This window comes from Moschus berezovskii, chromosome 27 (assembly GCF_049115385.1).
Source record: "Moschus berezovskii isolate FMDL1 chromosome 27, NW_MosBer_1.0, whole genome shotgun sequence".
Taxonomy (NCBI): Eukaryota; Metazoa; Chordata; class Mammalia; order Artiodactyla; family Moschidae; genus Moschus; species Moschus berezovskii.
Window position 1 is genome coordinate 4,157,295 of NC_142486.1, and position 23,768 is coordinate 4,181,062.

Consider the following 23,768-nt stretch of genomic DNA (forward strand, 5'->3'; position numbering starts at 1 on the left):
CTTCACCCACCGGGAATAGCGCCTGTTGTGGCTTGGCAAGTGGTCATCCAGAGGACACTGATGCACGAGTGTCCAGGCTTGTTTGGTGAAGCGCAGCCCCATGGATTTAAAAAGCTCGCAGGGCCTGCTCTCGTTCCTAGCTTCTTGCTGACCTGTCATCTCTGTTGAGCAGTGATTCTTAACGGGCCCACCCCAGGATCGATGCTCACATCTGTGGGGAGGGGGCCTCTGGAGTCACAGCCGTCGTTTTCAAAGGTTTCACCTTCTAGAGCAGTTAGCAGTGATTTTTATCTGCTCTGAAAGCAACTTAGAATTGAGAAATCCTGTTTCTTTATAAAGTAAGCGTTCTTCATTGCTCTTCTGCCATTGATTCTAGGATGCACATTTCAACCTCTCGAAAACGAATGCGTCTTACAGTTGGGCATCTTAAAATTAAACTTGCTAGTCTTAGGGCTTTTTCTTTCTTCACAGGAGGCAAAATAATAATCAGTGGACTCGGTGATGACCTTGGAGGGGTGGGATGGAAGGGCGGGAGGGAGGCGCCAGAGGAGGGGATGTATGCATATATATATATATATAAAATAGCTGATTCACGTTGTTGTGTAGCAGAAACTAATGCAGCACTGTAGAGCAGTTATATTCCAATTTTAAAAGTTTAGAAAAAGAATCTAAAAAATAATAGATGGATTTTCGATTTTCTGAAATAGGCTCACCTTGGAGACATCGCAGCCAGGCCACCGACCCAGGTCTGTACCTCAGACCAGCCTACCCTGCCGGCGTCCCAGGTGGGCGCGCAGCCGTTTCTGTCCGATGCTCTTCTAGTGTCTTTTCAAGGAAATTCTTCCTTCTCTCTATTGAGGGTTGTTCGGGTCCACTTATCCAAGCAGCAGACCCGTAGGGCAGTGAGCACGATGCCCAGCGTTCAGTGCACGCAGAGTGCAGGCTGGTCTCCGTGTGTAAGCACACCCAGATCCAAGTGCAGAGCGTGTGTTGTCCCGCAGCAGGCTCTCCTGTCTGACTTCTCATTCAGCACCTCACCCCACCCCAGACGAACCCCTCCTCTGGTTTCTGTTACCACCAATTTCTTTTGTCTGTTCTTAGCCTGTTCCGGACATTTTCTGTCAATGGAGCTATACAGTATGTGGTATTCTGCAGCTGGCGTCTTTCCCCTCGAGCATAGCAAGGCTAAGTGTCAGTGCTTTGCTCCTTCTCGTGGCCGCGTTGTATTCCATTTTGTGGGTGCGTCACGCTTTGTACGCTTTGTTTATGCACTCGTCGCTGGGCGGAGCTTAGGCTGTCTCCGCCTCTTCCGTCTTGTGAGTGATGGTGCTGTGAGCAGCACGTGCCCGTGTCTGTGGACACGTGCTCGGTTCTCCTGGGTGAAGCCCTGCGAGGGGGCGCTTGCTGGATCCCATGCAGGCTCAAGAGTCGAACCTTTTGAGGACCTGCCAGACTGTTTGCCAGAGTGGCTGCACTTCACTGCCTTCTTAAAATGAACTTCTTTTCTGTTTTATTTTCTCCTTTGGGTTTTAAACTGTTACTTTAAGGTGAATGCTTATCTTTTCATTTTCAGCTTAATTCTTAAAGAAGCATTTTAGGTTGTGAGTTTCTAATGACTGGTTTATTAGCTGCAGCATACAAGTATTGATACATAGTTTTTTATCATCATTCTCTTCTCAGAATTTTCTCATTCTGAGAAAATGCTATTTTATGGTATCTTCTTTGACCAAGGAATTATTTAGAATTGTGTTTAACTTCCCGTCTGTTTACTGGGTTTTTCTAGTCCCTGTTTTTTACTGACATCTGACAGAATTGCTCTGTGCTTGGGGAGCGTGGTCTCTACGGCAGCATTGTTGCAGTGAGTTCCAGCTGAGACGCGTGAAGCGGGCTGAGTGTCTGGAGCCAGAAGAGAAGATGTCCTAGGGAATCGGGTGCTGCCCACAGCCATGGAATGGCTGGAGGAAACGGCTCTGGCCAGGTCTCCAGAGTTGAGTCACTAACGGAGACCCTCATAGGCGGCCCCCTGGAACCATTGAGATCCGCCGGGGGTGGGCCCACAAGCCTAGGTCCAGAAGCTTTCTGCTGCAGCCCCACCTCGATTCCTAGCAGGGCCTAGAGAAGGAGCACGAGGAGGCTGTAGCCGGAGACCCTCTGCTTCCGTGTCCTCACTGGTCGGCCAGGATGTTTTCTGTAACGCAGGAGGACCCCTGCTTCTCTTAGCTCTGTGGACTCCTGGGTGGTGCGTCCCGTGCAGAAAGCCTGGTTCGTCTTTAGAAGTCTAAAAATGAGAGAGTCTGGGGCTGTAATTTTGATCTCTCATGGAGCAGAACCAACTCATTGTTTCCACCACTCTGGTCCTGTGAGAGTTTGTGCGACTTTTGCTGATGGACAGGGTACAGTCAATTTGCATAAACATCCCCTGGCAAGACTGCATACTGCCCAGCTACGGGGTGCAGGGGTGTGATTGAACTTCTGTCTCCAGTCGTGTTAAGATGCATCATCATTTTATGTTCCATTAAGGAAAAAGTTGTCAAACCAGGCTTAATGATTTCTTCTCCCTTAGGACTTTTTAAATTTATACTAATTGAAAGAGTTCTTTGAACTTCTTGAATCATTGATTTTTTTAATAGCCTTTACTAATTATTTACTAATAATTAATTATAGTAGATTAGGTTATTTATTAATAACCTTTACTATCATGCATACATAGGGTAAAATAGAACCAAAATAAGTTGGTTGAGGTGGTCCTAAAAGGTACTCACAATCAGAGCCACACTCCACGCAGAGTAGGTGTTTGCGGGCGCACACAGCGTTGTCCTCTCTGCTGCTCAAGGCGCGGCTGATGCGACCCTTCTTAAATGGCTCCTCCTGTGCTGTCTCGGGGAGTTCTCCAATTCTGCAGGCTGTTATACTGAGACTTGGTGGATCTCATCAGAAGGTACCCATGGCAAGGTACTCCTGTCTCTTCATCAGATGGCTCCTACATCGTGTTCTTCGCAGAACCATCAGGGACTGGCGTGTCAGCAGTGCCCCTGGCGGCGGGAGGCTCACTCCCAGGCGTGAAGGCAATGACCTGTATGTGTCACATTGGATTTCAGAGATGCAAGGATGTGCCTCTTGAAACTGACAAAGCGGAGGATGCCTATTAGTTCAACTTGTTAATTAGTCAAATCTATAGCTCTTTCTTTCGCCTTTAGGAAGAGTCCATATTTGCAAGTACACCTGTCAGTTTTTGCTGTATATGTTTTGAACCTGTCGTGTTAGATGAGTAGATTTCAGACTTGTTAATTTGGGGATTAATGGAACAATGTATGTATCCAGTGACTTTATCTTTGGTCTCTTTTGCCTGCGTTCGTGTCGCAGGACCAACTTTCCTTTGGTCTATCACTCCCTACCCTTCTGTCTTCAATTGTTAGGTATTCTTATGTTTTAAATAAGGCTCTTGTATCTAAATGGTAGAAATGAACTTATTTGCAAAGAAGAAATAAAGTCACAGATGTAGAAAACAAGCTTACAGTTACCACGGCGGGGGAAGGTGGAGATGGGATGAATTTCGAGATTGGGATTGACGTATATACACTACAATATATAAAACATAACTAATGAGAACCTGCTGTATAGCACAGCTCTGTGCTCTGTGGTGACCTAACTGGGAAAGGAATCTAAAAAAGAGGGGCTGTATGTATACATATAGGTGACTCACTTTGCTGTACAGCAGAAACTAGTACCACATTGTAAAGCGACTATACTCCAATGGAAATTAATTTAAAAAGAAAAAAAAAACAGGCCTGTTTGTCCCTAATTGTACTCAACAGGCTACAGAGCACAGAGGTGTTCTGTTTTGTAAAAAATAAAAATGAGTCCATGATCAAGTCAGCTAAGAATCTTCTTAGGGACGTCCCTGGTGGTCCAGTGGTTAAGAATCCGCCTGCCAGTGCAGGAGACACAGGGTCCATCCCTGGTCCAGGAAGATCCCACTTGCCGCAGGCCAAGTAAGCCTGTGCACCATAACTGCTGAGCCTGCACTCCAGAGCCCGTGAGCCCCAACAAGAGAGGCCACTGCAATGAGAAGCCCACTCTCCGCAACTAGAGAAAGTCCTCACACACCAACGAAGACGCAGCGCAGCCAAAGATAAATAATAAATACATTTTTAAAACGTATAAAATAAAGAACCCTCTTAGTTTAATACAGTTAGTTTTGCTGATGGTTCTTCTCTGGTAATAGATTTCATGGCGTCTCTGACATGTTAACATGTACCATGATGTCCTCAGAGGGGTGATGTACAGTATGACATTGGATTATGGATCAAATCCATGTTTGTGGATTTAAATTTCAAAACTTCTACTCTCGTTCATAGCAGCATTGTTGACAACAGCCAAAATGTAGAAACAGCCCAAGCATCCATCAGTAGATGAATGGATAAGTAGAACAGTGGCTTCCGCTGACCTGGCCCCTGATGTGGCTGACGTTCCGCTAGCCATGCGGACTCCGCTCCATCATCTCATGATGATGGACTCCATCACCCAGTCCTTAGGGTGACCACACCCAGAGGTCCAGCTGCCGACGGCCACAGTGTCCCTCGATGCAGCCACACTGCCAGAGCAGCTGGCCACTCCTGCTTTAACTGTCTGTCGCCAGTTTTTGTAGTGTTCCAGGGAGGTGTGATTTGCTTCTGTTAAACCACACTCCGTACAGTCTCAGAGTTCCCATCTAGTGAGTTAACGGGACCAGAGGCCAAGCCCTCGCTTTCCCAGCGTTCTTAGTGCCTGTGGCATTGACCGAAACTCTGAAAAATACCGTATCGTAACAAAAGAGTTAGTATTGATTAGTAGTCAAGGTAAAATTAAGGTTTAGGTGACATCAGTTCCCGTTGGGGCTAGGCACCAAAAGGACACGGTTGTGAGGCATCTGCACATGCTTGTTTGAACTCTGCTTTATCATCTGTTATCAAGTTTGTTAAATTTATTATCAATTTGATGTTGAGTGGCTCAAACAGGGTTTCTGGCTGTAGCTCACATCTGTGGAGCATTATCGTCTTCTAGGAGAGCTGCTGATTAACCTTATAGAGGGTTGTGTGTGTAAGATTTGTAAGGCAGTCATTAGATAACTATAGCAGTAAACCAAATTGTAGCTTCTTGGTGGATTGGAATCTGTTAGCTAAACAGGTTATTAATATAATTTGAAAATTAGAACATACTTGGAGATACCATCTGCTTATGCTTTGATCAGCCTGTATGATAATCTCCCTTTTCCAGTGATTCTGATGTGCAAAAATTTTCCAAATCTTGACATCACTGAAATGGATGTTATATTTGATGGGATCTGAGGTCTTATTAAACATCATAAAGTGGTGATTTAGTCACTAAGTCGTGTCTGACGCTTAGTCCATGGGATTTCCCAGGCAAGAAATACTGGAGTGGTTGCCATTCGCTTCTCCAGGGGATCTTCCCCATCCAGGGACTGAACCTGTGTTGTCTCCTGCATTGCAGGCAGATTCTTTAGTGACTGAGCCACTGTTATTAATAAGCTATTTTTGCATGCTTTATGTTAGTGGTTTATTTTCATCTTTAATCGGTAGTTCTTCTTGGATATTAGATACTTTTAATTTATCATACTCTATTATCAAACAATATCACGCCACTTCACATCCAGGGTAGGAAGCTCCTAACAGTGTAGTTGCATTTCTCCCCTTCCAGCCTTTGTGCTGATGTGTTATCAACCCGACACACTTAAACAGTAGCTGTTAATGTTTTGAAGAGATTGATATCATGTGGGGAAAAGGTTTACTCCCATAGTTAGCATTTACAGTATTTTCCATTCTTCCATGTAGATGCAGATTTTCTTCTGGTATCTGTCCAGCCCTCCACCCCCCATCCCATCGGAAGGACTTTTAAACATTTCTTAGTGGCTCAGCAGTAAAGAATCCACCTGCAGTGCCGAAGATTGCCTGCATTGCAAGAGTTGCAGGTTCAATCCCTGTCAGGAAGATCCCCTGGAGGAGGAAATGGCAACCCACTCCAGTATTCTTGCCTGGGAAACCCCATGGGGAGAGGAGCCTGGCGGGCTACAGTCCATGAGATCGTGAAGAGCTGGACACGACTGAGCGAATGAACCACCACTGCACAGCACAGGCCCACTCGTGATAAATCCCTTAAGATGTTAACGTCTGAAGAGGGCTTTGTTTTGCCTTCGTGTTGAAAGCTGCTTGGCAGGGTGTGGGGCTGTGTCCATTGCTGCTGCTGTTTCGGACAGGAGGGAAAGTCTATCCCTATTACTCCGTCTGGGCTGAAAGCAGAAGTTCTCACTTCAGTCCTTTAATTAAATCACACATCCAGAACCCCAAACACAACCTGCCCACCCGCAAGCCTCCATTTGTGGGAAGCCGGTGACCTATCAAGAAAGGCGAGGGCCTGGCCTGAATTACACGAATTGCTCCTGATTCTTAACCTGAAACCTCACTGGCAGCACCTCTGTACTAAAACGGGGAATTTCTCGCCACCTTTCCACACGGCTTTTCCCCCGTGAAAACGTTTGTATTTGTAGAAACCACACCTGCTGGTTGTGGCTAACGGAACTGGCCTGAAAGGACGTGAAGGATAACCCCGTGTCTCTGCCTCCCCCGTCTCTGTGTTGAGACTTGAGCAAGACCCTTATTGCTGGAGAATCGGGAAGACTGTGATCATGACTGGAGCGTTCAGCTGCGTGAATTGCACAGAATTCTCACCAGCGAGTTCCAGTTAACTTGCTTTTTTAAGAAAGAGCTTTTATTGAGCTTGGAAGGAAATGTCTCATTGCATGCCCTTTTGAATATGTTCAGAGAGCGTGTGCCTGTGGGTAACCATATCCATGTATAACTTTTTCAGTGAAGAAAGAAAACACTAGCTTCTTAGGAGAAAAATCAGCTGTAGACTTTCATCTTACCGAAGGAAGTCAAAGTGACAAACTGTGGATGATAAGTAAGCCAAACTCAAGTTTTTGCCTTCACTGGGAGAGGGCTGCTGAGTTGTGGGAGAGGTGGTGATAATTAAGAACACCTCCTCTGAACATGGCTTATCTCCTCATTTTTTTTTCCCATGGCACTTGCACGTGATAACCTGTGCATGAGTGGAGTCTGACCGCAGAGTTTTTTTGAATGCCGAGAAATACTGATAGACTCTTCCTGGCTACCAGCAGAGTGTTGGTACTCACCGCACATTTTGGGTGGTGATAGAAATAATAGGATAGCGAGATATTTCAGTGACAGCTTGAAGAGATTGGCTCTGAGTATTTTGTTATCTGCTTCTATCCCTTCTATTTACTAATTCTTTCAAGTGTGCCAGGGAACATCCTGTTAGTTCTCATTAATACTTTAGCCAGACAGCCTGAAAAGGTGCCATTTGTACTTGAAACCTTTTTTTTTTCAACTTATGAAAAATTCTAAACCCTTAGAGTATAAAATAGATAATGCATACCCATATATCAATCCAATAGATTTAACATTTGTTACCATTTTGCTTAATTAATTTTTGGCTGAACTAGTTCTAAGTATGGATGTAATAACATCACAGCTGGTCAGTTCTACAGTGTGAATAAGGACATTTTTTAACACAGTCACAGTGTCATTATCCCACCTTACAGAAACTGTCTTTTAGAGGTGAAAATTCTGGTCAGAGTAACTGTAAAGTAAATGGTCATTACTTTAACTCTTTAGGGCTTTAATCATATAGGACAAGATGGGCATTACTGAGAGAAGGTCATGGAAATCCACTGGCGATCATGGTTAGAAGCTTCAGGATCTTGAGTTGAATCACCCCTGTGTTTAGATTCTCTTAGGATGTACCTTCATTCTGTTATCAGCCAACCCTACTTACCATCCAGGTTGGAGGGGAGAAGCTGGAGGTGGGTTTTTTTAAACCAAAAAGTCTTATTGATGGTTGAACTAGAGCGCCACCTGTTCAGATTCTTGTTCTCATATATCTCCACAGGAGAACTCAGCAGAACAACAGGTTTGGTTTTCCTTATGAGGTCCCTATTGGGACCCCAGTCTGTGCTCTGTAGGTATATTTATTCTTTCATAACAGGATAGTGTCAACCAACTGGTCTGTTACTTTCAGATTTCCTTCTTAATGACATTAAGATGCTTGCTGGTAAGAGTAACTCCTTGGAAAGTTCAAGGATTGGCCCATCTTTGCTGTCTTGATTTTGGAAGCATCATTCTCTGCTGGTTCTCATTTTTTCTCTTGATCTGGATACTTCCCCACCCTCCACGCCCCATCCCCCCCCACGCCCCATCCCCCCCCACCCATGCATAAATAAGAAGCTGCTGGAAGCCACTAGCAGCAGCTTTAGGATGAAGCTGACACTTTGGACACCAGGATGGAAAGACCGTGTCCACGGTGATACTCTTGAGCTGCTGGCCCACGTGTAACATACTCTGGGATCTTGTGGGTCTTTGGGTTTATCCTGCTTGGAGCTTGAGCACCTGGGACATGTATATTCATGTCTTTTATAAAATACAGAACATTTTAGCCATTACTTCTTCAAATGTTCTTTCTCTGTCAGGGAAGATCATTAGATGTTTCTTGGCCTGTTTCCCTAACTATAAAATTAGGATAAGAATGGCTACTCTCGAAGTTATTTGTGGGGGGAGTGTGATACAATTTCCTACTCTGAATTTATAAATACATTCTTTCTTTATAAGAAATGGTGTGAATTTAAGCCTTTATTCTACTTGGAACTGATTAAAAATGTGACGATAATCAGGATTCAGTTTCGTTTTTTCACGTGGAGATAACTGACAGCACATGTCATACATAGGAGTCTGCCCTGTCTCTCTGAACTGCAGTGTCAGCTCTGCGCTGAATCAGTTTCTGTAAGTCGGTGTGTATCTTTCTGGCTCCTGTCTTCCGGTCCATTGGTCCAGTTGTCTACCCCTGTGCCGTGATCACATTATCTTAATTTGTTTGTAGAAGCTCTGTGTGTTCTCTTGCTATTTGCTCAGATTCTTAATCTTTTGTTTCTTAAAACAAATTAATAGAAATTAAATGCACAGTAGAGGATTATTAAAATCAAAGGCTGTGTCTCTGAAAAGCTTTATGAAATAAGTCAATTATAGCATAAAATAAAGAGAATATAGACATAAGAATGGAAAATACTGCAGGGGTTAATCATTAACACCAGGATATTATGAAGAACTCTGTCAGTTAAACAAATATCCATGCAGCAGCTAACCTTCACCCACTGTGTTGATGCTTCCTAATATCCTTCTTCCCTGTAGCTCAAATGGTAAAGAATCTGCCTGCAGTGCAGGGGACCTGGGTTCGATCCCTAGGTTGGAGAGATCCTCTGGAGAAGGGAATGGCAGTCCACTCCAGTATTCTTGCCTGGAGAATCCCATGGACAGAGAAGCCTAGCAGGTTATACACACACGCACACACACACACACACACACCCCTTCTGGAATGTACTTTCTCCTACACCAGCCTACTCAGAAGGAAGCGGACTCGTGAGGGTGGTGCAGTCACTGATGCTCTGCTGTGCATATTTGTCACCCCTCTGGAGGTCGTCGCATACAGTATCTGTCTTCTGCTTTTATCTTTTCGTTCATCGTGAGTTTCATCTGTGTGGAAGACTGGGTTCAGCCATTGGTAATTATGTGGGGTTCTGTTTTGTAACTATACCACAGTTTATTTTCTTATTAGTGGCGACTCAGATTGTTTTTCTATCAAAACAGTGCTGCTGTGAGTGTCCTACATGTGGTCCTCAAGCGAGGGTTCCTTGGTTCCTTTGGGTAAATAATCTGGGCACAGAATTGCTGGCTTGCATGTATGCCCATCTTCAATCTCAGTGGATGTCTACACTTTGTTCTCCAGAGTTGTTTAATTGTTTAATTTTTTTTTTTTTTTAATTTAAGTGCCTGAAGACCTCTCACTGGAAGAGAGAGAAGAACTTTTGGACATCCGTCGAAGAAAAAAGGAACTTATTGATGACATCGAGGTAAAAAAAAAAATGTCTTTTCGTTTTTGCTCTTAGGTAAAATTGTAAATCAAGTAGTTTCATGAAAATGTGAAAAAGTGGGTATTCAGTGTGTGCATATTCAAACCACACGGGGAGGCAGGGAGTAGGAGTTACCCAGGCTGGTGGAACAGAACTGGTGCTCACTGGGCAGACAGACTCTGCGGTGGAGGAGAAGGCAGAACTGGAGTCTAGAGCGAGTGACGCCTGACTCCAGTGTCAGAGAGGGCGTCACACGCACTGCCCTCGGAAATTGTAGGACGAGCCCCTGTCTCATTGACCAGGGTCCCCACCTCCTAGGACGCTGCCTAGCATGTTATTGGCACTCAGGGATCGTTTGAATAAAGGTCTAAACCTATATCGGGTTCTGGCCGTGCACCCAGCACCTGCCAGCTGGTGGGAGTAGAATGATGGATAAACGCAGACAGACGGGCGTCACACCTTCCACCCTTGCGTGCTGAGAGGCAGGGTGGAGGGCTCCCATAGGAGGTGCAGGGGAGTCATCCACAGTCTCCAAGTTGGTTCGTCTGTAATATTTGTAGAAACCGATCGGACATGCGGCTGCTCTCTGAGCAGCTTCCTAACCACTGGTGAACCCAAGTCCACTACGCCTCCCTGGCCACTGGCCATGGGACCGAGCCGTGTCCAGGCAGCAGCTCCTTTCTAGGTGCTCACAGTTTGAGTCTGGAGTTTCTTGGCACCTAAGATCATAGGGTCTTGATAAAAATTTCCTTGTAGTTGAGAGAGATCTTGTGAAACTTTTTCTTCTGTGGTTACCTGTCATTCTTGGAAAGATCCGGTAACCCAGAACGTGTGCTTTGGTTGAAAGTAGGTTTTAAGGCTAACACTCCAGTGTGGACGTTAGTGATGACGGTGCCCCCAGAGCCTCGTGTGCTTCTCACGACCTTACTTCTGAGCTGAGGCCACCAAGGCCCAGGAGCTCAGCGCCGTCTCAGCAGGGAGGACCCGCCCCTCCAGGAGGCCTGGGCTTGCCTGAGGCCACAGGCCAGAGCCTGGACGCCTCCCGGGCTCTGTCCACGGTGCCGAGTCTCACCCAGGGTGACAGAAATCACCCAGAGACGGTGGCTGGGGGCCTGGCACTGACCTGTGTTTGTCTGGTCCAGGTGGGTGTGTGGTGGCGTGTGGTGGGACCTGTTGCTTCCTTTGCTGTTTGTATCTTTCTACCCAGTGATTTTACACACACGCACTCTAGACTCTGCCTACTGGGCCCCTCTGCTCTGATTCTGATGGGAGGTGGACAGGTGGTCATTTTGTTTGCTCCTGAGTCGGGGTGGCTCTGACTGGGAGGCTCTGTGTGTCGAGAAGAGGTCCTGGTTTCTCCACACTTGTGTTGTCCCGACGCACCCGAGGGCGGCTCGAACCTGGGGGCCTGAAACGTCTCTGGGAGGCGGAGGTCCCCGTGTCAGCCCCACAGCACGCGCGCTCTGTCTCGACAGAGGCTGAAGTACGAAATCGCAGAAGTGATGACAGAGATCGACAACCTCACGTCGGTGGAGGAGAGGTGAGTGGCCGGGGGTCCCGGGGGGGCTGGCCCTTCTCTGCCACCCCTCACTGTCCGGCCTTGCCGCTGAGGATCGGGCACACACCCCTCAGAAGCACCCTGCCCCGATGTGCCCTCTCACTGGGAGCTCTGCTTCCGCTCAGCAGTTCATCACCGTGAAGGGAAAGCACCTCGTGGCCGCCCTGAGCTGCGCCCACCCGGGAGACTGGGGGTCCTCGGGCAGGGGCGCTGGGCGGTTGTGCCCGTTCTGTCCCGAGCTGTCCTGTCAGGAGGGGACACGAACTCCCTGTGCTCTGTGCAGACGTCCAGTAACAGCTTCTTCATTGTTCCACACGCACAGCAAAACAACTCAGAGGAACAAGCAGATCGCCATGGGAAGGAAGAAGTTCAACATGGATCCCAAAAAGGTAAGCGGCCAGGCACGAGCATGGTTGCACGTATTATTTACAGACATCCCCACCGTGATTCCCTATTCAAGGGTTTCCAAAGGGAGTTTTCTTCAGATACAGCATGTCTGTAAGCGCAGGAGCATCTCATTTAGCTGGGTGCTCAGGCCACCATGAGAGTTTTCCTGTTGCTTCCTGATTCTGTGCTTACAAGGTGTGAGTCAACTCCAGATCATCAGGGCAACAGTTTTGTGAACTTGGTGATGATCTGGTATTTGGGATTCATAATAAGAAGTGTTTTGTTTTTTTTTCCTTTGAAAGTTGAGTTTACAGAGTAGATGTAACAGGCACTGGAGGGAGATGATCTAACAGGTGGAAGTTTTCAAAACCAGGCCTTAAGTTTAGGTGCAGCATGGGGGAGGCCGTCCAGTTCGTGGAGAGAGTCAGGTTTTCTCTTAGAACAGACAGCTAAGGGCGGTGTCCCCCCTCGGCCGGCGACGCTTGCTGTCAGGGCCTAGGAATCGGATGAACTCCGCATCACACCTGCAGAAACGAGGACCGAGGCTTACTGAGAAGTAGCTGTCAGGAGCTGTGTGGAGGAGGCACTTTGTTCCTGCCGGGCCCCCCTGGTTCCGGAGGGCGGCTGGGACATTTCAGAACTGCAGTGAGATCAGCTTCTCAGACGCAAAGGGCTCACCAAGTGCCAGGCGGGGTGTACCGTTTTAAAAGACCTGCACGCGTCCCCGTATCGAGTGAAATATCAGGAAAATTGTGGATAAAGAGAAGCTCAGGAAATTTCCAGGAAGGAGAGACCAGCCTCTCTGAGAAGAAACGAAAATCACAGCCAGCTTGTCCTCATCACTGAATCAAGGACGGGATAACGTTTTCTGTAGTCTCTGGAAAAATGGTTTACATTCACCACTAAGACCTTCTCTGGTCTTCAGAAACAGAGTCATTGGGATAGTACATGTTTAAGCCAGAAGTGAACCCATGGGCGAAATGCCGGATTAAAAAGGCGTTTTTCCAGGTGGTCCAGTGGTTAAGACTCTATGCGTCCACTGCGGCGGGTGGGGGTTCGATCCCTGGTCGGGGAACTAAGATCATGCCCAGCAGCACAGCCCAAAAAGAGAGAGCGAAGAAACCAGAGCTCACCGTAAAGTGCCGTGGCCCCACCATGGGCCCACAGCCGTGAGCACCCCCAGCAGGGGGGCAGCTGGGGCGGGGGCTGGCACGAGTGGCCACTGGGCACCACCCTCACCAGTATCACAGCCACGGTGGTCACGGAGACCTGCGTCCCCAGGGAGCTTCTGCCGGTCTGTGTCCTGGCCCTTGGGCTCCTCGGAGGCCCTCTCCCCCGCTCCCTGCAGAGTTGGGGCACAGAGTCTACCGTCTCGCCCACAGCCCGTCGAGTCCTCACGACGAGGACTCCAGCGAGGCCGCAGGGGGTGGCCCTGCCCTGACCCCTTGGCATGGATTTGAGGTCAGACAGCCTCTGCCCAGCCTGCCTCCCCCCGTCCCTCACCCGGGCACCACCCTCGTCCCCAGCGTTGTTTTCCAGGAATCTGGGTGAGGACTGTGCTCACCTCTCATCAGAACGCTCTGTCCCAGCGTGTCTTCACACTCTGAAAATGACACCCAGGTGGCTGTACCCACTTAAGCTCCCACCAGAAATATAGGGCAGTTAATTTAGGATTGTCAGACTTACTGGGTTTCTTCAGTGAACTTTCTTTTTTTTTTTCTTTTGAAGAATAACATGGTGCACAGGTTTTAAATGTACAGCTTGAAGAATTTTAACAAATGCTAATAGGCGTGTAACTACAACCCAGACCGAGACACAGGGCACCTGACCGTTGCCTTTTAAAAAGCTTACATAGGGGGAATCACAGTATACTGAGTCTCCTTACTCCGTGTCATGTCTATAGATTTTCTCCGTGCCTGTATTTATTCCATCTGGTTCTGTGGGCTTTGATCATGTGAATGTGCTAGAATGTAGTTGATGGTTCTCTCACTGCTGGGCTGTTGGCAGTTTTAAAAATTCCAAATGAGGGTGTTGGGGAATGTTCATGTGTTTAAAAAATTAATAGACTTTCCAGATGGATCGTGAGAGGGAGTCCTGGTCTTGGGCCTTTAGGCTTTTAGCTGGAAGGCCGTCTCTGCGTTTGTAGAAGCAGCCTCTGGGCAAACAGATGGCAGGCAGAATTCCCTCTTCCTTTAAAAGCTTTCTAGTGTGTATTTTGAAACCAGCTCAGAAGCTGTGTTGGAGGTAGACTTTTGCTCTCGTTAGGGCTTCCTGCGAGCCAGAGTACTGCTAGTTTGGGTCCAGCAGACGCTTGTAGAGACCGTTGGCCGGTTCTCGTAGGTCCCCCCGTGGGTGTGGATTTGACTGCCCGAGCTCAGTGGCACAGTGACCGATTATGTGTTCAGCCACAGGTGGCAGGACATCCATGAAGACAGCTTACACCGCGGGCTGTCTTCTCACAGCAGAGGTGGCCTCACGGTGTCGAGTGGCTCCCAGGACCCAGGGTTCTGTGTTCTTCCTGGTGTTTACCTGTGTACTGGCTGCCAGGGCTCCTGCTATCACGTCTGCATTCACGGCAGGAAGGAGGAGGAAGGAGCCATGCTGCTCAGGAGTACCCTTTTATCAGAAAACGAGCAGCTCTCCAGGGTCCTCCTCACAGACTTCATCTGTTTCTTTGACTCGATCTGTTCACAAGGTCGTTTCAGGTTGCAGGGGAGGATGGGGAAGGGGTGCTTGGGACCAGTGTTGGGTTGGCCAGCCGCGTACAAGGAACTCCTCTCACACGCAGCACAGACCCTTTTCCTGAGCTGGGGAAGTTCTGTGTCGTGGCTCCTTCTACCTTTATAATGTCTGGTGACACTCAGGAGGGCTTATTCCGCAGCCTGTCTGTTCTCAGCCCAGTCACTTGCCAGGCCTGGAAGCGCTTTTCTTTGATGGGTGAGATGAGTTCGGTGAGGGGAGCACCCCACCGTGCTCTTGTGTCAGTTCGGCTGTGTCCGAACCAGCGAGGCGTTGACACGTGGTCTCTGGACCTTCCTCAGCGCTGCTTCCTTCACGCTTCTCCCCAGGGAATCCAGTTTCTAATAGAGAATGACCTGCTGCAGAGCTCCCCGGAGGACGTGGCCCAGTTCCTGTATAAAGGGGAAGGCCTGAATAAGACCGTCATCGGGGACTACCTGGGTGAAAGGTGAGTTCAAGGGGAGAGGGCCACCCGCCTGCCCAGGCCGACCCTTGCATCGGGGTCTATCACGTGGGCTCCAGGGGTGCCCGTGTTCCCCAGGACCCAGTGAGCCCCATGCAGCCATGCCCTCCCCTGTGTCCTTGTGAGCAGGGGCAGGGGGCAGTCCTGGGGCCAGGTGGGGTCTGTGCTCCTCTGGGGTGCTCTGCTCACCCCGGGGCAGAACGCAGAGGGCCGCTGCTCACTCCAGAAAGCACCGTGGCCTCCTTGGGGTGTTTTGCATGGAAGCCTTGGCTCTCTCAGGGGTCGTCTTGCCCGTTAGTTGGGGGTTTGAGGAAGACTTACTGTTGCAGAAATGGCAACTGCCTGCATCTTGATAAACGAATCTGACATACTCCCTAGCAAAGCCCAAGCCAGTGTCTGTGTAGAAGTTGACAAGCTCATCCCATAATTCATACAGAAATTTAAGGAACCCACAAGAAATTCAAGAATAGCCACAGCCATATCGGAAAAGAAGAACAAAGTTGGAAACGTACACTTCCCAATTATAAAACAGACTAAAGCTCTACTAACGAAGACAGTCTGGTGTGCTGGTGTAAGAACAGACATGTAGGTCATGGAACAGAGTTGAGAATCCAGAAATAGACCCTCACATCGACCATCAAACGAGATGCCAAGTCTGTCCGGGTGGGAGATAGTCCTTTCAGCACACGGTGCTGAGACCGCTGGATATCCACACTCAGAAAGACAGCACTGGATCGCTCACCAAAGACCTAGATATGAACACTGAAACTATAAAACACTAAGAAGAAAACCTAGTGATAAATCTCTGTGACCTTGGATTAGGCCAGGGTTTCTTAGATATGATAGCAAAAGAGAAAATCATTAAATTCCAAAACATCAGTTGCTTCGTAGGATATCACCAAGAAAGGGAGAAGATAACCCACAGAATAGGAGGAAATATTTACAGGTCAGAAATCTGATGAGGGACTTGTATCCGGTATATAAAAAGAATTCTTACACCTCTGTCATAAAAAGACAGTCATCAAATGGGCAAAGGGTCTGAATAGACATTCATCCAGAGAGGATATACATACATAGACGTATGATAGGGGACTCCCCTGGCAGTCCAGTGCAGGGGACGCAGGTTCAGTCCCTCATTAGAGAAGATCTCACATGGCCTGGGGCAACTAAGCTTGTTCCCACGCACCGCAGCAAAGCGCCTGTGCAGCCATAATAAACGGGCGTATGCCACGGCCACGAGCACAGTGGCTGGTAAGCATCTGGTGCGGTGCTCACTGTCATGAGTCTTCGGGGAAATGCAGATCGAAACCACGGTGAGGCAGCCGGTCACATCCACTAGGAATGGCTGTCATTAAAGATCATGAATGTTGGTGAGGATGTGGAGAAATTGGAACCCTCATACATGGCTATAAAGAAAACAACGGTGCAGCCATCTTGGAAAGTCATTGGTGGTTCTTCCAAATAGTGAACTTACCATGTGACCCAGTAACTCTACTGGTATGCTACGAAACTCTACTCGGTTTAGTTTTTAAAAGCTAGTTATTAATGGCAGGCATCACTTCCAAACCGTCTTCCTCTCTGAGCCCAGGACCTCGCTTTCTGGCTCGTGACCCTGGAGGAGCCGTTTCCTGGCTCTGAGGCTCAGAATCCCACCTGGGAGGTGGGAACAGGACTAGCGCCTGCTTCGTGGTGGCCCTGAGGTTGAGACTCTGCACCACGCGCCTGGGTGGGTGCCTTAGCGCTCAGCACAGGGGACTCGGAACCTTGGCAGTCGGGCTTGTATTTGGGGTCTTACCCTGACTCGTCCTGATTGCGAAGTAAACTCCACAGCCTACTGGGTCTCTTTTGTGCTAAGCCTGAAAACAAATGTGCTGTGGAAAATAACTTTTTAGTCATGTGACATTGAATCTCTTGAACGCTTGCTTTAGGAAATGTCTATAAAACGACTTTGACATGCAGTGAGGCTTAAAGTCCGTTTTCTTTCCTAGGGATGAATTTAACATTAAAGTTCTTCAGGCTTTTGTGGAACTCCACGAGTTTGCTGATCTCAACCTTGTACAAGCCTTAAGGTGAGCGTTCATCCCCTGCGTGTGAAGGGAGGCTGGGCGGGCGAGTAGCCCTGTGGTGCCAGGCGGTGACCCTCCGGGTAGCTCCAGCTGCCAGAGGGAGAAACGGGGGAACGGGCCTCTCTTGCCTCATCGTGGCCCAGGTCCTGGCTCCGCTCCCCGCCGCTTTGCCTTCTCTCTTTGCCTGGTCTTTGGCGGTTGTGGGTGCCTCCCCTTCCCACTTCTGGGTGCAGTCTCAGTGCTGCCAGGCCTGGGCCCACCTTATGCCACATTTGGCTTTCCCACTAACCACGTGGAGGCCCAGCCTGTGCCCAGGAGGGTGTAAGTTTCGTGCCACGGGAGGCCGTCCTGGCCCGTGTTCCCAGCCTCGTTGGCGGGTGCTGGTTTCAGCCCGTCTCCTGTGTCCTTTGCTGCAGTGCCCCCCGCCTTTCCTGGTGACTGCTCCCCCAGCTGTGGGCTCAGCCCCTGGCCTTGGCTGAAGGCCGTGTTGGCGGGTCCAGTTTTAGATTCCGTGTTTTGAAAACAGTGTCTCAGGGAGGGGCAGGTCTGGCGACCCTGGTGCAGCCACAAGGACCCTGTTCTCTCCATCAGCCGCAGGGGCTCCGGGTGGGCGGGGAATGCAGACAGCTGGCGTGCCTCGGTGTCCAGGGGGTCAGCGCGCTTCTGCCGCCCGGACGGGGCCTCTGGTCTTGGAGATGCCCACCCAACCCCGGTTCTCGGCCCTGCAGGCAGTTCCTCTGGAGCTTCAGGCTGCCGGGCGAGGCGCAGAAGATCGACCGCATGATGGAGGCCTTCGCTGCTCGCTACTGCCTGTGCAACCCCGGCGTCTTCCAGTCCACGGGTGAGTGCGCGCGGCGGGCGGGGAATGCGCGGGGGCGCCCGGGCTGGGCCCATGCTGACGGCTCGTGGTGCTGACCCCCCAGACACGTGCTACGTGCTGTCCTTCGCCATCATCATGCTCAACACCAGCCTCCATAACCACAACGTGCGCGACAAGCCCACGGCCGAGCGCTTCGTCACCATGAACCGCGGCATCAACGAGGGCGGGGACCTCCCCGAGGAGCTGCTGCGGGTGAGCCGCACCGCCGTGGCCCCTTCTCCCTCCCCGGGCCCCTCCTCCCCGTGGCCCCTCCTTCCCGGGCACCCCTCTCCCCGGGCCCCTCCTCCCCGTGGCCCCTCCTTCCCGGGCACCCCTCTCCCCGGGCACCCCTCTCCCCGGGCACCCCTCTCCCCGGGCCCCTCCTCCCCGTGGCCCCTCCTTCCCGGGCACCCCTCTCCCCGGGCCCCTTCTCCCCGTGGCCCCTTCTTCCCGGGCACCCCTCTCCCCGGGCACCCCTCTCCCCGGGCCCCTCCTTCCCGGGCACCCCTCTCTCCGGGCACCCCTCTCCCCGTGGCCCCTCCTTCCCGGGCACCCCTCTCTCCGGGCACCCCTCTCCCCGTGGCCCCTCCTCCCCGGGTACCCCTCCTCCCCGGGCACCTCCTTCCCGGGCACCCCTCTCTCCAGTCACCCCTCTCCCCGTGGCCCCTCCTTCCCGGGTACCCCTCCTCCCCGGGCACCCCTCTCCCCGGGCCCCTCCTCCCCGTGGCCCCTCCTTCCCGGGCACCCCTCTCTCCGGGCACCCCTCTCCCCGTGGCCCCTCCTTCCCGGGTTCCCCTCCTCCCCGGGTACCCCTCCTCCCCGGGCACCTCCTTCCCGGGCACCCCTCTCTCCGGGCACCCCTCTCCCCGTGGCCCCTCCTTCCCGGGTACCTCTCCTCCCCGGGTACCCCTCCTCCCCGGGCACCCCCTCCCCGGGCCCCTCCTCCCCGTGGCCCCTCCTCCCCGGGCACCCCCTCCCCGTGGCCCCTCCTTCCCGGGCACCCCTCCTCCCCGGGCCCCCGCCTCCCCGTGCCCTGCCCCCTCCTCCCCCTGGGCCCCCCCGTGTACCCCCTGTCCCCCGTCCCCTCCCGAGGTAGCCGGCCCCCCACCCCGTTTTCCCCTTCCCCAGTCCGTGTCCCCCTCGTCCCGTCCCCGTCTTTGCTCAGGAGAGTCAGGCCCTGCCCTTACGCCCGTAGATGGCCTTTAGAGGGTCCCCGGGCGTGCCCTGGGGGGCTTCGCGGGACGGCTGGTGGCTTTCGGCCTGAGCCCCCGCCGCCCTCTCTGCGCAGAACCTGTACGAGAGCATCAAGAACGAGCCGTTTAAGATCCCCGAGGATGACGGCAACGACCTGACGCACACGTTCTTCAACCCCGACCGGGAGGGCTGGCTCCTGAAGCTGGGTGAGCGGCGGCGCCGTGGGCGGGACCCCGCCGTGGCCCCTCCGCCTGCGCCCGCGCCGCAGCCCCCGCGGTGCCCGGAGCGCCTCCCCGCGCGGCCGGAGGCGGCGGCTCCCCGCGGTCCCCGCACACCGCCCCCTAGCGGCCAGGCGCGCCCGCCGCGGGGTCTGCTCCGGCGGCGGCACCGCCCCCGGGCGCCCGCCGCCTCTTTTGGTTCGGTGTGGCTGACTTTTGACGCGTGGTTTAAATGTGCCTTCTTGTTGTTTTCCTTCTGCCTGTGGCTCCCACCTTTCTGTTCTGTGACGGGCTGTCCCTGCTTGTCCTGCGGTAGGAGGTACGTACCGGCGGCTTCCTGCCCCTTGCCAGCTGCTCTCTCCTCTCCCCCCTCTGTCGGTTCGTGTGAAGCTCCGACTTGCCTGCCATCCATCTGGCCCTCGTGGCTTCAGACGTGCCGGGCTCACTTCATCCTCCACGCAGGGCAAGGTGCCGCGGCCGCGTCGCCCCTCCGCGGCTGGGCGAGGAGTGAGGGACCGAGGCGCGTGGAGATGCCGGGCGGAGACAAGCTCGCCGCTCCGCGTCCTTGGGCCTGAGCGCATCGCCCGCCGCCCATCCTGCTAACCAGGCAGTGCGTGTTTGCACCACCTGTGCAGAGTGTTAGAACAGGCAGGCGCGTGTGTTAGAACGCGGGTGCTCTCGTCTGACCTCGGAAGCTAAGCCGGGCCAGGCCTGGTTAGTACTTGGATGGGAGAAGCGTGTTAAGAACCTCTTGACTATTGAAAAATGAGCAGAAGAGCATTTATATATTCTGGGCCATCTTAGGGATCCGTAGGGAGTTTTCACTCTGTTGGGGGTTGAGATTTCTCCTTCTGGTGACATTAGAGCCTTTGAGATGAGCCAGATGACGCAGGCACTCCGCAGACAGTGTGTCAGACACCAGGGCCTACAGGAATGCTGGTGGTTTGAGTCTTTAACCGAGAGGATGAACGTGGGCCTGGTGACAGTGTGGCCGGTGTAAGGGTGTGCAGCGCGGGACAGCTGTCCTGATTTGGGATCTAGCTCTGACCTTTCTCTGTCTGTGCCCGGGTTCAGAAAACTTACGGATCTTTGCCTAAAAAGCCAGAACCGTAGCAGTGGCCCTGAGTAATGACCTAGTGACTTTCCAGACACACCTGGCTTTGAGATCCCATGCAGCCTGTGGGCCTGGGATGAGGGCACGAGGAAGGTGCCCAGAAGAGCAGCAGCTGCATTTGGGCCCTTCCTGTTCTCGTGTCGCCAGCGAGTGCCCCCCGGGATGGTGACAGCACAGGCCCGCCTGGCAGCCAGGGTGCCCCCAGTGCCAGCTGGGTGGCTCTAAAGCCTGAACCAGATGTCTGACCCCAGGGCTTGTGTTCTAGCCTGTCATCTGGTTGAGCAGATAACCAGACTGCAGCGTTGGGGCAGTGCACCGACACGAGGCACAGGACCGGCTGGCGCCCGGGGTCTGCTGCTCCCCCATTCCCGCGGCCCCCGGTGTGTCCTCACACCCAAGGCTGAGGGCCGCAGAGCTGGTGATGGCACAGGTCTCACCTGCAGCCCAGAGCCTCAGCCCCCAGGGCTGTTCTGCTCTCAGAGCTGTTAGCATCCCCCGGGGTGTCCAGCGCACAGCCAGCTGGTCAGCATGCCAGACTACTGCCTACGGTTCTGACCTCGCAAAGGGTCCCTGGGTGTCGGTCTTTAGGGACCCAGGAGGCGGGTGCTGAGGGCGTGTTAGACTGGGCCTGGGTGCACACCTGTACTTGGTGAGGACGCACAGCCCTGGGCCCTTGAACGGCCTGCACACGCAGGCAGAGAAGCCAGAACTGTGGCCACGCACGTGCTTAGTTAGGAACTGGAGGTCGCAGCGTGACCTTGCCTGGGCGTTTGCTGTCGTAAGTTAATCGTAGAGGAGACCATGCTCTCAGGAGACCAGGGTGCCCGCCAGAGCAGAGCCTGCTGATGGTGCTTGATGACGGCCCTGTAAATACCGTGTAGTCACTGTGTTTTGAGAGTGAGTCAGTTGTGTTAACACAGACAGGAGTGTGGTTGGTGCAGAGCTGGAGAAGAGGCTTGTGTGGTATGCACGAGAGCCCGTGTCTGCTAACAACCATGCAGGCAGCAGGCGTTTACCAAGAGAAGAGGGCTGCTTCTATCCATACTAGTCAGGAGCAGCCAGGCTCCTTCCTGCAGGGGTGTGTGTGTGTGTCCCCTTGTCCCGAAGCCCAGCCACAAATACATGCATGAGCAGAGCTGGTCTGTCTCCTGCAGCAGCTCAGAGACCAAGAGTGTCACTGCCGCCACCCAGCTGGGGCTGGGCCAGACTCAGGGGTCCACCTGACCACACACCTCTGTCTCAGTGCCCACTCCCCCCAGCTCAAGAGGCTCCCCTGGTCTCAAGAGCTGGATCAGGGGTTGGGCTTCTCCAGACGTGCCACTGAACTTGGGTGTAGCAGGGCAGGAGTCTAGGTGCAGAAGAGCCGAGAGGCCTTCCAGGAGAACAGAGAGCCTTGCCCATGGTTCGAGACACGCCTCAAGGGGAAGGAGGCCTTCGGGGTTGGAGGCATGAAGGGACCTCAGGGCCCAAGGGCCCCCAAGGACAGCGGAATTTGGATAGATGCTTCTGACGGGGATGGAAAGAGATTAGGGGAGCGGGGCAACCTGGGGACCCTCTTCACGGCATGACTTAGGCTGCCATGCCTCATGCCTGCCCAGCCAACCTATGGCCATCATGAGGACAGACGTCTCAACAGTGACCCAAGGGTGAGGGTCCCAGTCTCCAAGGACCCCTCAGTGGCACTGAAACTGCAGGCGGGGGCTCCCTCCCTGCGACTGGGTGTCCACATGTCTCCTCCCCCCAGATCTCCCCAAATGCCAGCCCTCATGCCTAGATTCCCAGACAGCCTTCATGTCTCCCCTGTCCCCATCTGGGCTCCTCAAGCTCCCCACAGCAGGGACCAGGTCTGTGACCTTCAGCCACAAGGGTCTCACCTGCCTGCGCCAGGGGGCGGGGCAGCCGCTGCTTATCTCGTCCCAGTGGATCGCAGACATCTGTCACCAGGCTCTCTTTCAACTTTTGATTTTAAACTTCATGTCGGAAGCAGAGACTGGAAATAGAAATGGAAGCCAGTTGGCTTCTGCTGAATATCTGAGGGTAGAAGACTTTCTTTTCTGTAGTATAAGGAGAGGAGGTGCAGATGAGCTATGTGTGTGTATGCTTGTGTGTCTCAGATCTTGTTAAGAGATTAATTCAATCTAATAATTCCCTGGGCCAAGGCCATAATCGATTTTGATGGATCCCAGGGCCACCCCAAGTCCTCAGTAATGCGATGACGGCCCTGATGTAACGGGATTAAGTCCTGGACAGACCGGCAGCGGCGCTGACTTCATCCTGTTGTCATTTCCATGTGGGGAAATTAAGACCATTCATCACGACTAACTCTTCCAGGAAGCAGACTTGGGAAACACTCGGGTCATCTGGGTGCCCTGCAGGCGGGCGGGGGTGCATGCGGGCCCCGGCAGCCACGGGCGGGCCAGACTTCACACCATGGCCAGGATCTGGGGCAGAACGTGAAACGTTTTCACGAAGGAGGAAGCGTAAAACCCAGCTCGGCCCCAGTGGCATTTCTGGAAAACACAGTAGCTCGTGTAGGGCCTGCACTGCCCAGACTCACAGGGTTCCTCTGTTCTTAGGGGGGCGCGTGAAGACCTGGAAGCGGCGCTGGTTCATCCTCACCGACAACTGCCTCTATTATTTTGAATACACGACGGTAAGTGTGGGGCTGAGGGTCCTCCAGGTCGCGAGAGCTGCTGCGGGTGTGGGGAGGCTGGCTGAGCGCTCTTGTCCCGCAGGATAAGGAGCCCCGGGGAATCATCCCGCTGGAGAACCTGAGCATCCGGGAGGTGGAGGACCCGCGGAAACCCGTAAGCTGGCTTCCCCGCCGCCCGCCCTTCCCTCCCGCTCCCCGGCGCTGGGTGACAGCCCTGTCTGTCTCCACCAGAACTGTTTCGAGCTGTACAACCCCAGCCACAAAGGGCAGGTCATCAAAGCCTGTAAGACAGAGGCGGACGGCCGGGTAGTGGAGGGCAACCACGTGGTGTACCGCATCTCGGCGCCCAGCCCGGAGGAGAAGGAGGAGTGGATGAAGTCCATCAGGTGCTCCCGGGCCCGCCGGGGCGGGGCCTGGACTGTGGGCGTGTCAGAGGGGCGGGGCCTGTGCGCTAAGCAGGCCAGCCGGGGCGGGCTCTAGTCTGTGGGCGTGTCAGGGGCGGTTGGGGCCCGAGCTGGGGCTGCCAGAGGGGCGGGGCCGG

The 23,768-nt window shown here is 52.6% G+C and overlaps 1 protein-coding gene across 4 annotated transcripts in view; it reads left to right on the forward strand.

The window, feature by feature from the left end:
* Nucleotides 1–23,768, forward strand: part of CYTH3 (cytohesin 3) — a 67,794-nt gene that overhangs the window by 40,919 nt on the left and 3,107 nt on the right. For 3 of the 4 annotated variants that reach the window (XM_055410352.2, XM_055410350.2, XM_055410351.2), the window contains exons 2-12: nt 9,894–9,976; nt 11,452–11,516; nt 11,857–11,923; nt 14,990–15,108; nt 17,112–17,192; nt 17,918–18,030; nt 18,113–18,261; nt 19,337–19,448; nt 23,151–23,227; nt 23,310–23,381; nt 23,459–23,613. In XM_055410352.2, the coding sequence (XP_055266327.1) occupies nt 9,894–9,976; nt 11,452–11,516; nt 11,857–11,923; nt 14,990–15,108; nt 17,112–17,192; nt 17,918–18,030; nt 18,113–18,261; nt 19,337–19,448; nt 23,151–23,227; nt 23,310–23,381; nt 23,459–23,613 (1,093 nt within the window). Of the gene's footprint in view, nt 1–6,935; nt 6,958–9,893; nt 9,977–11,451; nt 11,517–11,856; nt 11,924–14,989; nt 15,109–17,111; nt 17,193–17,917; nt 18,031–18,112; nt 18,262–19,336; nt 19,449–23,150; nt 23,228–23,309; nt 23,382–23,458; nt 23,614–23,768 lie in introns of those variants that run through there. The other variant, XM_055410353.2, reaches the window with a different exon arrangement.